Below are 14,316 nucleotides of genomic sequence, written 5' to 3'. Positions count from 1 at the left end.
TCTCAGAAATCAAACAGCTCATTTAGAAGCAAGATCACAAGCTTGGCTTCAGGCTTTAAAATTGGCTGACTTGTTTACAAACCACCTGTGGGTAGGAATGGGGATGGCAAGGACCCAGGAAACATGCTAAGTGTCAAGCTCAGAGAAAATTTTGCTAAATTAAGGATATATTTGATTCTAGCTTATTCTTAATATTGAAAAATTAAAATAGAACTATTTTAGCCCAAATATTCTCACAGGTAATTGGTCTCCATTGAGAGTATCTTTCTTTTTCATACATATTTTAAAATTGAGGTATAATTGACGTATAACATTATATTAGTTTCAGGTGTACAACATAACAATTTGATATTTGTATATATTGTGAAACTATCACCACAATAAGTCTAGTTATCCCTCACCATGTATAGTTACAAAATTTTTTTTTCCTGTGATAAAAACTTTAAAGGTTTACTGTCTCAGCAGCTTGCAAATATACAACACAGTATTATTAACCATAGTCATCACAGTGTACATGTCCATGACTTATTTATTTTAAAACTGGAGATTTGTACCTTTTGACACCTTTACCCATTTCAACCCTTACTCCCTCCCTGTTTCTGGCAAATACCAATCTGTTTTCTGTATCTATGAGCTCGGTTTCTTTGTTTTTGTTTTAAACTTCACATATTAGTGAGATTATACGGTATTTGCCTCTGTCTGACTTACTTCATTTAGCATAATACCTTCAAGATCCATCCATGTTGTAAAAATTGGCAAGATTTCATTCTTTTTATGGATGAATATATTCCATTTTGTATATACATATATACCACATTTTCTTTATTCATTCATCCATTGGTGGTCACTTAGGTTCTTTCCATGTCTTGGCTATTGTAAGTAAAACTGCAATGGACATGGGGGTGCAAATAACTTTTTGAATTATTGTTTTCTTTGAATAAGTGCCCCGATGTGAATTGCTGGATTACATGGTAGTTCTATTTTTAATTTTTTGAGGAAACTCCATGCTGTTTTCCATAGTGGTTTCACCAATTTACATTCCCACCAACAGTGCACAAGAGTTCCTTTTTCTTCACATTCTCCCTAACACTTGTCATTTCTTGTCTTTTTTACAGTAGTCATTTTAATAGGTGTGAGGTGATATTTCATTGTGGTTTTTGATTTGCATTTCCTTAAAGATTAGTGATGTTGAGCATCTTTTTACATACGTGTTGGTCATTTGAATGTTCTCTTTGGAAAAATGTCTATACAGATCCTCTGCCCATTTTTTAATCGAATTTTTTTTCCTATTGAGTTGAAGGAGTTCTTTATATATTTTGGGTATTAGCCCCTTATTAGATATAGGATTTGCAAATATTTGCAAATATGCAAATGTTGATTCTTCCAATCCAAGAACATGGTATATCTCTCCATCTATTTTTATCATCTTTAATTTCTTTCATCAGTGTCTTATAATTTTCTGCATACAGGTCTTTTGTCTCCTTAGGTAGGTTTATTCCTAGATATTTTATTCTTTTTGTTGCAATGGTAAATGGGAGTGTTTCCTTAATTTCACTTTCAGATTTGTCATCATTAGTGTATAGGAATGCTAGAGAGTTCTGTGCATTAATGTTGTATCCTGCTACTTTACCAAATTCATTGATTAGCTCTAGTAGTTTTCTGGTAGCATCTTTAGGATTCTCTATATATAGTATCATGTCATCTGCAAACAGTGACAGCTTTACTTCTTCTTTTCCGATTTGGATTCCTTTTACTTCTTTTTCTTCTCTGATTGCTGTGCCTAAAACTTCCAAAACTATGTTGAATAATAGTGGTGAGAGTGGGCAACCTTGTCTTCTTCCTGATCTTAGTGGAAATGGTTTCAGTTTTTCACCATTGAGGACAATGTTGGCTGTGGGTTTGTCATATATGGCCTTTATTATTTTGAGGAAAGTTCCCTCTATGCCTACTTTCTGGAGGGTTTTTATCATAAATGGGTGTTGAATTTTGTCAAAAGCTTTCTCTGCATCTATTGAGATGATCATATGGTTTTTCTCCTTTAAATTGTTAATATGGTGTATCACATTGATTGATTTGCGTATATTGAAGAATCCTTGCATTCCTGGGATAAAAGCCACTTGATCATGGTGTATGATCCTTTTAATGTGTTGTTGGATTCTGTTTGCTAGTATTTTGTTGAGGATTTTTGCATCTATGTTCATCAGTGATATTGGCCTGTAGTTTTCTTTCTTTGTGACATCTTTGTCTGGTTTTGGTATCAGGGTGATGGTGGCCTCGGAGAATGAGTTTGGGAGTGTTCCTCCCTTTGCTATGTTTTGGAAGAGTTTGAGAAGGACAGGTGACAGCTCTTCTCTAAATGTTTGATAGAATTCGCCTGTGAAGCCATCAGGTCCTGGGCTTTTGTTTGTTGGAAGATTTTTAATCACAGTTTCAATTTCAGTGCTTGTGATTGGTCTGTTCATATTTTCTATTTCTTCCTGGTTCAGTCTCAGCAGGTTGTGCATTTCTAAGAATTTGTCCATTTCTTCCAGGTTGTCCATTTTATTGGCATAGAGTTGCTTGTAGTAATCTCTCATGATCCTTTGTACTTCTGCAGTGTCACAGTTGTTACATCTCCTTCTTCATTTCTAATTCTGTTGATTTGAGTCTTCTCTTTTTTTTTCTTGATGAGTCTGGCTAATGGTTTATCAATTTTGTTTATCTTCGCAAAGAACCAGCTTTTAGTTTTACTGATCTTTGCTACCACTTCCTTCATTTCTTTTTCATTTATTTCTGATCTGATCTTTATGATTTCTTTCCTTCTGCTAACTTTGGGGTTTTTTTGTTCTTCTTTCTCTAATTCCTTTTGGTGTAAGGTTAGGTTGTTTGAGATGTTTCTTGTTTCTTAAGGCAGGATTGTATTGCTATAAACTTCCCTCTTAGAACTGCTTTTGCTGCATCCCATAGGTTTTGGGTCGTCGTGTTTTCATTGTCATTTGTTTCTAAGTATTTTTTGATTTCCTCTCTGATTTCTTCAGTGATCTCTTGGTTATTAAGTAGTGTATTGTTTAGCCTCCATGTGTTTGTATGTTTTACAGATTTTTTTCCTGTAATTGATATCTAGTCTCATAGCGTTGTGGTCGGAAAAGATACTTGAAAGGATTTCAATTTTCTTAAATTTACCAAGGCTTGATTTGTGACCCAAGATATGATCTATCCTGGAGAATGTTCCATGAGCACTTGAGAAGAATGTGTATTCTGTTGTTTTTGGATGGAATGTCCTATAAATATCAATTAAGTCCATCTTGTTTAATGTGTCATTTAAAGCTTGTGTTTCCTTATTTATTTTCATTTTGGATGATCTGTCCATTGGTGAAAGTGGGGTGTTAAAGTCCCCTACTATGATTGTGTTACTGTCGATTTCCCCTTTTATGGCTGTTAGCATTTGCCTGATGTATTGAGGTGCTCCTATGTTGGGTGCATAAATATTTACAATTGTTATATCTTCTTCTTGGATTGATCCCTTGATCATTATGTAGTGTCCTTCTTTGTCTCTTGTAATAGTCTTTATTTTAAAGTCTATTTTGTCTGATATGAGAATTGCTACTCCAGCTTTCTTTTGATATCCATTTGCATGGAATATCTTTTTCCAACCCCTCACTTTCAGTCTGTATGTGTCCCTAGGTCTGAAGTGGGTCTCTTGTAGACAGCATATATATGGGTCTTGTTTTTGTATCCATTCAGCCAGTCTGCGTCTTTTGGTGGGAGCATTTAATCCATTTACATTTAAGGTAATTATCGATATGTATGTTCCTATTCCCATTTTCTTAAATGTTTTGGGTTTGTTATTGTAGGTCTTTTCCTTCTCTTGTGTTTCCTGCCTAGAGAAGTTCCTTTAGCATTTGTTGTAAAGCTGGTTTGGTGGTGCTGAATTCTCTTAGCTTTTGCTTGTCTGTAAAGGTTTTAATTTCTCTGTCAAATCTGAATGTGGTCCTTGCTGGGTAGAGTAATCTTGGTTGTAGGCTTTTCTCCTTCATCACTTTAAATACGTCCTGACACTCCCTTCTGGCTTGCAGAGTTTCTGCTGAAAGATCAGCTGTTAACCTTATGGGGATTCCCTTGTGTGTTATTTGTTGCCTTTCCCTTGCTGCTTTTAATATTTGTTCTTTGTATTTAATTTTTGATAGTTTGATTAATATGTGTCTTGGCATGTTTCTCCTTGGATTTATCCTGTACGGGACTCTCTGTGCTTCCTGGACTTGATTAACTATTTCCTTTCCCGTATTAGGGAAGTTTTCAACTATAATCTCTTCAAATATTTTCTCATTCCCTTTCTTTTTCTCTTCTTCTTCTGGGACCCCTATAATTCGAATGTTGGTGCATTTAATGTTGTCCCAGAGGTCTCTGAGACTGTCCTCATTTCTTTTCATTCTTTTTTCTTTATTCTGCTCTGCAGTAGTTATTTCTACTATTTTATCTTCTAGGTCACTTTTCCGTTCTTCTGCCTCAGTTATTCTACTACTGATTCCTTCTAGAGAATTTTTAATTTCATTTATTTTGCTGTTCCTCACTGTTTGTTTGCTCTTTAGTTCTTCTAGGTCCTTGTTAAACGTTTCTTGTATTTTCTCCATTCTATTTCCAAGATTTTGGATCATCTTTACTATCATTATTCTGAATTCTTTTTCAGGTAGCCTGCCTATTTCCTCTTCATTTGTTAGGTCTGGTGGGTTTTTGCCTTGCTCCTTCATCTGCTGTGTGTTTCTCTGTCTTCTCATTTTGCTTAACTTACTGCGTTTGGGGTCTCCTTTTCACAGGCTGCAGGTTCGTACTTCCCGTTGTTTTTGCTGTCTGTCCCCAGTGGCTAAGGTTGGTTCAGTGGGTTGTGTAGGCTTCCTGGTGGAGGGGACTAGTGCCTGTGTTCTGGTGGATGAGGCTGGATCTTGTCTTTCTGGTGGGCAGGTCCGCGTCCGGTGGTGTGTTTTGGGGTGTCTGTGGCTTTATTATGATTTTAGACAGCCTCTCTGCTAATGGGTGGGGTTGTGTTCCTGTACTGCTAGTTGTTTGGCATAGGGTGTCCAGCACTGTAGCTTGCTGGTCGTTGAGTGAAGCTGGGTCTTGGCGTTGAGATGGAGATCTCTGGGAGATTTTCGCCGTTTGATATTACCTGGAGCTGGGAGGTCTCTTGTGGACCAGTGTCCTGAAGTTGGCTCTCCCACCTCAGAGGCACAGCCCTGACGCCTGGCTGGAGCACCAAGAACCTGTCATCCACACGGCTCAGAATAAAAGGGAGGAAAAAAAGAAAGAAAGAAAGAAGAAGATAAAATAAAGTAAAATCAAGTTTTTAAATAAAAAATAATTATTTAAAAAAAATTTTTTTTGAATTAAAAAAAAAAGGAAGAAAGAAAGAAGAGAGCAACTAAACCAAAAAAAAAATCCACCAATGATAACAAGTGCTAAAAACTATATTAAACAAAACAAAACAAAACAGAACCAAAAACGGACAGACAGAACCCTAGGACAAATGCTAAAAGCAAAGCTATACAGACAAAATCACACACAGAGGAATACACATACACACTCACAAAAAGAGAAAAAGGGAAAAAATATATATATAATGTTGCTCCTAAAGTCCACCTCTTCAATTTGGGAGGATTCATTGTCTATTCAGGTGTTCCACAGATGCAGGGTACATCAAGTTGACTGTGGAGATTTAATCCGCTGCTCCTGAGGCTGCTGGGAGAGATTTCCCTTTCTCTTCTTTGTTCACACAGCTCCCGGGGTTCAGCTTTTGATTTGGCCCCGCCTCTGTGTGTAGGTCGCCTGAGGGCATCTCTTCCCCACCCAGACAAGACAGGGTTAAAGGAGCAGCTGACTGGGGGACTCTGGCTCACTCAGGCCGGGGGGAAGAAGGGGTACGGAGTGAGGGGTGAGCCTGCGGCGGCAGAGGCCAGCATGACGTTGCAGCAGCCTGAGGCGCCATGCGTTCTCCCGGGGAAGTTGTCCCTGGATCACGGGAGCCTGGCAGTGGCGGGCTGCACAGGCTCCCGGGAGGGGCGGTGTGGAGAGTGACCTGTGCTCGCACACAGGCTTCTTGGTGGCGGCAGCAGCAGCCTTAGCGTCTCATGCCCATCTCTGGGGTCCGCGCTGATCACCGCGGCTCGTGCCTGTCTCTGGAGCTCCTTTAAGCGGCACTCTGAATCCCCTCTCCTCGCGCACCAGGAAACAAAGAGGCAAGAAAAAGTCTTGCCTGTTCGGCAGCTCCAGACTTTTTCCTGGACTCCCTCCCAGCTAGCCGTGGCGCACTGGCCCCTTCAGGCTGTGTCCACGCAGCCAACCCCAGTCCTCTCCCTGGGATCCTACCTCCGAAGCCCGAGCCTCAGCTCCCAGCCCCCACCCGCCCCGGCAGGTGAGCAGACAAGCCTCTTGGGCTGGTGAGTGCTCCCCGGCACCGACCCTCTGTGCGGGAATCTCTCCGCTTTGCCCTCCGCACCCCTGTGGCTGCACTCTCCTCCGTGGCTCCGAAGCTTCCCCTCTGCCCACCCCCTATCTCTACCAGTGAAGGGGCTTCCTAGTGTGTGGAAACCTTTCCTCCTGCACAGCTCCCTCCCAGAGGTGCAGGTCCCATCCCTATTCTTTTGTCTCTGTTTTTTTCTTTTTTCTTTTGCCCTACCCAGGTACGTGGGGGGTTTCTTGCCTTTTGGGAGGTCTGAGGTCTTCTGCCAGCATTCAGTAGGTGCTCTGTAGGAGCTGTTCCACATGTAGATGTATTTCTGATGTATTTGTGGGGAGGAAGGTGATCTCCACGTCTTACTCTTCCACCATCTTGAAGCTCCCTCCTCATTTAATCTTAATTGCCTCTTTAAATGTCCTTTCTCCAAATACCGTCACATTCTGAGGGACTGGGGGTTAAGACCTCAATATATGAATTTTGGGGAGGAGGGGCATGCAATTCAGCCCATAAGAGCAGCAAAGAGAGGAGGCACACACTGCCATGCTGTGTTTTGTAGGAGTGATGTCTTCTCCTCCTTGCATGGCTACCTAGTCCCTGGTGTGGTCTCTGACCCTTCCAGGGTCTAAGTGGAAGCCACGGAAAAAACAGGAGAAGCAGGAAAGTACTTATTTGGTTTGTACCAATCTAACCAGGCTTTGGCTCTTTCTTTGGCAGATATTTAAATCTCATTCTCTGGGCTTGGTGGCAAATGAGCAAAGCTGATTCTTTTTCTTGGGGTGCAGCTCTGTGGCTTTCAGAAGTCCTGACTGGCAACACTTGGCCACGGTTGCTGGACAGTCTCCTGGCTGGTCACTTGGGGTTCCTCCACTGGCTTCTGAGAACTTTGCGGGGGGCCACTCCTCCTGGCTGTCTTCTGGGGCAATAGTTAAAATGGACCCAGACTGGCTTTCTCTCCTGAGTGGCCCATGTTGGCTCCAGAGGAAATACATTCTTGCTTTCTTTTTCTCTGGCTGCCATGGTTTTTAACTTCAATTACCGGAGTAGTCACTTGTGATCTCACCATATCCACAGCTGAAGCAGCTGTTGTGAGGACACCAGTGGTTTGCTAGGGAGGCTGCCCTCCGTGGTTGTGAAAGGTGTTGAGCCTCAGGGAGCCCGAGCACCGCTGGGCTCCACAGAGAGGCCAGGAGAAGAAAACGCCCCAGAAAAAGGTGCCACTTGTGGACACCTATTTTCAGAGTAACCATGCCTCTGCTCAGAGACTCTTACAGTAGAAACAATACAACCAGTCTGTGATTTCACACCACTGAGAACCTCATGCCGTGACTCACGGAAATGGTTATGTAAGGTCCCTGGTTCTCTTTCTTCTAATTATAGAGGTTCAAATTCGGTTCATGGGGCTGTGTAGCAGTAGACACCTCACCACCCCTACCCATGGGGTGAGGAAGACCATGGGGTGGGGAGATCAGGGGAGGGAGCTGCATCTCCACCCTCCCCTCAAGCCCCTACTTACGCTAAACCTCTCTCTCCTTTCCAGTCACACAATGAAAACCACGTGCACAAATGGATGTAGAACAAAGAAGGCTGTCTGTCCTGCTCAGCCAGAAAATGTCTGGTTATAACTGGAAATAAATTAAACTGTCCCAAATGTGGTTTCAACACCACAATCATTATTATTTTTAGCTAATATTTTAAAGCTCTTTCTATACAAAAATGATGTTCTAACTACATTTTACTACTACTTTTTAACTATATTAATCCTCACAACAATCTCATGAAGTGAATACTACAGATGTGTAGCAAAGAATACACAACTATTAAAAAGCATGTTAAAAAAAGAAACTTAAGGATATGGAAAATGCTCACAGAGCAAATTGAATGGAAAAAGAAAGTTAAATAATTTAGATAGTATGATCCCAATTTTTTTTAATGAAAATTATACATGCATAGGAGAAAAACTGGAAACTGAAATTATAATCTCAGTGGCTGATGGAATTATAAATTATTTTATTTTCTTCTATTATACATTTCTGTATTTTTCAATTTTTTTCACAATTAGCATGTATTACTTTTATAATCAGAGAACTGTTACTCAAGAAAGATATGTCTGTCAGCGTGTGGAAGATGGTTACGACAGGGCAATGATGGTTCCAACAGAAACTAATATTTATGAAGCTCTTGTTATGTACCAGGCATGATATTAAATATTTATATTACTTAAAGTGATTTCCACAGTAACTCTATGAGGTGGTTACTATTATTGCCCCCATTTTATAGATGAAGAAACTGAAGCACAGAGAGGTCAAGTTGCTTGAGGTAGGCAGAGCCAGCATCCAAAGTCAGCCCTGGGTCTGTGTTCAATCCTTGAGCACATTCCTGGCTCCTGGGGCACAGCCATTAGGCACCTAATGCTACAATCCAGAAGGAGCTTGTTATCATTGGTGGCTCTTCAAAGGATGGAGTTATACAGCCCCCATGCTAAGTGTTCTAGCCTGCCATCAAAGGAAGGCCCAGAAGGCACCGATGAAGGGATCTTGGCTGACATTCCCGACAATACTCCCCAGATGACACGGTTCTGGAAATGGTCAGAAGAAAAATCCATGTGGGGGAGCAAATTGCCAAGAAGAAGCTAAAGGGCATTTAACTAGATATTAGTTGAGAGAGTAAACCTTGGAACCAATTGAGGTGGCCGACCTGCTGGACACTGATCTGCAAACCTGAACCCACCAAACTCGCTCTTCCCTCAGACTTTTCCACAGGCTGTTCCTCTTCACAGAATGCGCTTTCCCCAGATCTTGGTGGAGTTAGAGCTCTCACTTCACTCAGGTCCAGGCTCAGAGAGGCCCCGCTGACTAGGTTACCCAAAATATCCAACTCCATCCTGCTACCTCCCGCCATTCTGCTTTCCCTCTTAGCCCTTTCTCCACCCACAATCATTTTATATATTTATGTATTTGTTGTCAGTCTCCTGTCTTTAGAATGTAAGTTCCTCAAGGCCAAGGTCTGGGACTGTTTTCTTCATTATCTATCCAAAGTACCTACAACATGCCTGGCTATAGCTGATGCTCAATAAATTACATGTGGAGGGACTGAGTGAGTGAATTCACGAGCGAATGAAAACCTCTGTATAGTGTAGAGAGGAGAGTTGGCATGCTGATATTTGGTAACAATTTCTCTAGCTTAACGGCTTTGTCATTGCTCATGGCTTTGGTGCATGGAGCGGCCAACACATTGAGTGATGACAGTAGGGAACATGTGCTCTCAATAAACCACATGGCTCCTCTGTGTTGAGAACATATTACCTGGAGGAAGAACCATCAGGGTCTGCTAAAGTCACCTTATCTAAAGAAAAGATTTGAAGAAAGGACTCTGGAAAGTAGAAGTAAGTCCAAAACACAGAGCTGAGATGATTTTGCTGCTCCAAAGGGATTTTATGACTTTAATGTAGCTTCTTTCTGGGTAAGAAATTCTCCAACCACCTTGCAGGGGCTCGTCCATAATTTTTGCTTGAAATGAAATCCATTATAAGTATGTAGCAAATAGTAACAACTTTTAAACCAAAATAGGGAAAAGCATCTGGATTACTTGGCAATATAGAAGTCCAGCCTAATGACGAAAGCCAGGCACTGTAATCTGGATTGCCTGAGGGGTATGATTCATCACATTATCACTCCTTAGGGGCAGAATCGAATCTGTTTACAAACGAGGAATTCTAAAAACAGAGAAGCAGCTGCAGATTTTCCTGGATTAGACCAGCCATTATCTCAGGTCTAAGGTAACCTTTAGAGCTCTTCTCCCCTGCTACTCTATTGATTAAGTAAAAGCCAGATTCAATAATTTGGAGCCCTGAGTGGTTGGGGATCTCTGATGGATTGGGAGCTAGGAAGGCAGAAGAGAGCTGTTCAACTCCTCCAGACCTTTGTAGTCAGGAAGTCGGGACTTCCAACTATGTATGTTGCAGTGTAGAAGCAGGAAAGAAAAGTTTTTCCAGAGTTGGTTTTATTTTAACATATTTTATTTTTGTAAATATTTTTGAAGTATAACATGCAAAAAAGTGCGCAAATCTTAACCATACAGCTGAATATATCTTCACACAGTGAATGCACTCATGTGATCTGCAGACACAGATTATGAAACTGCACTGCACCAAAGACCGCCCCTCCTACGTCTCCCTCCTATCACTGCCCACTGCCACTGGGCAACCACCACTGTGACTTCCAAAAGCATACGTTTTTTGGCCTGTTCTTTTACTCCACACGAGTGGAATCACGCACACATTCCGCTGCGTGAGTAGCCTTCCTCACTCAACACCACAGCTGCAAAACTCCACTAAATTTTGCAACTAAACCTCCATCCATTCTCACTGTTTTCCACCAAAGACTGTATGTAGATCCATCCACCACCCCTCACAGATGAACTTCTGTACTGCTCCAGTCTGTGGCCACTGCAAACAGTGGTTCCATGAACATCTGCAGATGTGTCTTTTGGTGAGCGCATGTGTGTACTCAGTTGGGTACATATCAATACCTAGGAGAAGAATTGCTCAGCCACAGGCTCCTCACAAGCAGCAGGTTTAAGTCCAAACTCCACAGCACAGACCCCAGCGCCCTACATTCCATGAACCTGTAGTCTGTTTCAGACCCATCTCTCATATCCCACTCTGCAATTCCTAAAGATTGATTGTCAAGATATCCCATGTCCTGCGCCAAGGCCATTTATTCCCCTTTCTTGCCTGACAAACCCCTTCTGATTCTTCAAAGTTCAGCTTAAATATTAGTGAGCCCTTGCCTGAGGAGTGCTCTTATTAAAGGAAAGATGGCTAGAGGATCCATTTATGGAAGAAATCACTTGAGGCCACGATTGTAGCTCTCTGATAAGTTCAGTGTGTTAATTTTAAATTAATGCTTTAATTTTTTATAAGATATATGTTCATTACGGAAAACTGAAAATAGACAGGAAAAATGTAGTAAAATAAATAACTAAAAGGTACCCAATGAAAGTGCCGTTGCTGCCATTATGGACTGCTTAGGTACCATCATCTTTGTGCTGAAGTTGATGATGCCCTTTCAAACCTCAACGTTTCTCAACACTATTACTGACTCTTGATACTCACAATTTTCAGTGACTACATAATATTTCTTGCATGGATATACTATAATTTGTTTAACTCTTCCCAGTTGGATTGTTTCCAATTTTTGTTATCATAAATGATGGTGTGCAGAGTACCTATGTGCACACAGCTCTGTCTACATTTCTGTTTATTTCCTTGTGAGAGATTGTTAGAAGTTGACTACTCAAAAAAGATATGAAGATTTTTAAGACTCCTTATACATATTATCAAGTTGCTTTACAAAAGTATTAGATCACTACTCCCACCTGCAATGTATTAGAGTTTGTTTCACAGCACCCTAACCAGAATTGTGTATCTTTAAATTTTTTTTTTTTTGCTTATTCCTTTGGGTTTGTTTTTGTTTTGTTTCGTTTTTCATATCTTGTTGTTATGCTTTAACTTCTTTGTTTATTAGTTCAGTTGAACCTTTTTCTTCATATGTTTACTGGCTATTTGTTTTTCTTCTTCTATGAGCTAAGTTAGAATCAACCAGCCTCAAGGTACAGAACTGAACATCAGTGAATATGTTCAATAGTAAGAAGATTCATTTACCTCACTCACTGATCAAACTGAGCTATTGTATAAACTCTTATATAAGACTGTTTGTTAAATTAAGTTTAGTTTTTAAAAAAACATGTTAAAAAACACATAAGGAAGAACTTAATTCATTCAACTCTAATTGATAGTCTGTTGTGTACCATTACTGTGCTAGAGATGGTAGACAAAGATAAATTAAACACATTTTGCTCTCAAGATGCTCAGAAGTTATAGCATAAAGAGTGTAAAACAGATATTTGGTAGAGAGCAGAAAACTCAGAGTTCATTGTGCACTCAGAGAGAGGATCTAACTCCTTCCCACGAATTAGAGAAATCAGAAAGGGCAGGAGATTTTTGAGAGAAATACTAAGAGTGAGAAGGAGTTTACAAGGCAGAAGAATAGTTACCTTGTCTAACAGACACCAATTATTACGGGATCCTTCTGTGTCCTACTGTCCTACTAGGAAAAGGTCAGATGCTTGGTGGGATTGGAGAATAAGGTACATTAGGTAGAGATAAGAGCCAGCAACGGTTAGTTCAAAGCTAAAATATGAAGCTTGTATGTACTGATAAGGAATTTGGACTTATCCTACTTTTGGTAAGGAATCAACATTTTAAAACAAGAGACTATTATTATCCTTATTTTTCAGCTGAAGAATTGGAGGTTTAGAGAGGTTAAGTGATTTGCCAAGTTATGCTGTCAGGAAGTGAAAGAATTTGAAACCATACCATCTGACTCCTGAAACAGGGTTTTTTGTACAAAGCTACAATTCTTCCTATTATTCCACGCATCCTCACCATACCCGTAGGAAGCATGCTTCAGGAACTGTGCTAGATGCTCCAGACAGCAGGAGACAAACCTGTTCTGTTCTCTCTGCACAGCACACCTCCACATCCGACACCCCCCACCAACATCACATACGCAACAAGAGAGGAAAAGCCACCCATCTACCTGGCAAAGGCTAGGATGTGGGAGATGATGCAGCAGGTGCTGGGCTCTCAACATCCTTTGTTTTAGGCTCAGAACCAAAGAATATATTCATTGACAACAAGAATACTAATCACACTTCTATTTACCTTCCCACAAGCTAGTATGGCCTCAGATATCAAGGGTTACAGAAGCATGTTTAAAAATTTACACCCAAATTGATTAAAGAGAATTCTTATTCAGATAATTAGCCTTTGTAAATTGGAATGAAAGGGAAAAAACGCTTTTTTTTCCCTGGACTTCAGGATAATCATTCTGTCCCTTATTAAAGACCCATTGTTTGGGAACTTTGGGCCATAATCTAGAAAAGCAAACCCCTACACAACAGGGGTGTAGCTCAGTAGTAGAGAGCGTGTTTAGCAAATCCCATTCCCTGACAGCATCCATGAAAGCAAGTTTTCACTTCCATCCTATCGATCTTCCCTTCACTTTCAACGACCTGGCCTCCAAAGTTAAAGAAAACCTGAAAATACTGTCTGTGTTCTTAGGACCTATAGTTTCCTTCCCAGCACCTGAAAGTTACTGGAGGTATTTTGCAGGTCTCTTCAGTTTCTATGAATTATTCCCATATGTATGGGCAGATGCAAGGAGCTGAAGTGTCGATAAGAGGTTTGCTGTATTTTGGCAGGCTCTCTGCTGGATAGCAGCTCATAAAGAACAAAGTCAGGTGGTGAACCTTGTGCCTAGGATGATGTGAGGGACCTCTCCAGAAAAGGCTGGAATTCATTAACCACCATTCAGAGATGGGGTTGAGGTTCCACCTGCGATCTAAGGCATGTGAAGTCTCATTGCTTTTCTGCAGCCCGCTAATTGCTCAGGAGATGCACATTAACCCTCTGACAGAAGCCCAAAGCTAGTCACACAGATTTGGTGGCAGAGAATTACTTTTACCTTCAAGCTCTTGACATGGCAACCCCTTTAATTAATTTATTTTTTTTAATTAATTTATTTATTTGGTTTTATTTTTGGCTGTGCTGTGTCTTTGTTGCTGCACGCGGGCTTTCTCTAGTTGTGGTGAGTGGGGGCTACTCTTCGTTGCGGTGTGCGGGCTTCTCATTGCGGTGGCTTCTCATTGCAGTGGCTTCTCTTGTTGCGGAGCACGGGCTCTAGGCACGCGGGCTTCAGTAGGTGTGGCACGTTGGCTCAGTAGTTGTGGCTCGTGGGCTCTAGAGCCCAGGCTCAGTAGTTGTGGCGCACGGGCTTAGTTGCTCCGTGGCATGCGGGATCTTCCTGGACCAGGGCTCGAACCCG

At 41.1% G+C, this 14,316-nt stretch overlaps 1 protein-coding gene across 1 annotated transcript in view; it reads right to left on the bottom strand.

The window, feature by feature from the left end:
* Positions 1-9,328, bottom strand: part of RXFP2 (relaxin family peptide receptor 2) — a 91,344-nt gene extending 82,016 nt beyond the window's left edge. The window contains exon 1 of the mRNA XM_068526505.1: positions 9,100-9,328. Within this exon, the coding sequence (XP_068382606.1) occupies positions 9,100-9,328 (229 nt within the window). The remainder of the gene's footprint in view (positions 1-9,099) is intronic.
* Between the last annotated feature and the right edge of the window lie 4,988 nt (positions 9,329-14,316).

The sequence above is a fragment of the Eschrichtius robustus genome, chromosome 18 (assembly GCF_028021215.1).
Source record: "Eschrichtius robustus isolate mEscRob2 chromosome 18, mEscRob2.pri, whole genome shotgun sequence".
NCBI lineage: Eukaryota > Metazoa > Chordata > Mammalia > Artiodactyla > Eschrichtiidae > Eschrichtius > Eschrichtius robustus.
Note: the sequence above shows the minus strand (reverse complement) of the source record. Positions and strands in the feature narration are given on the sequence as shown.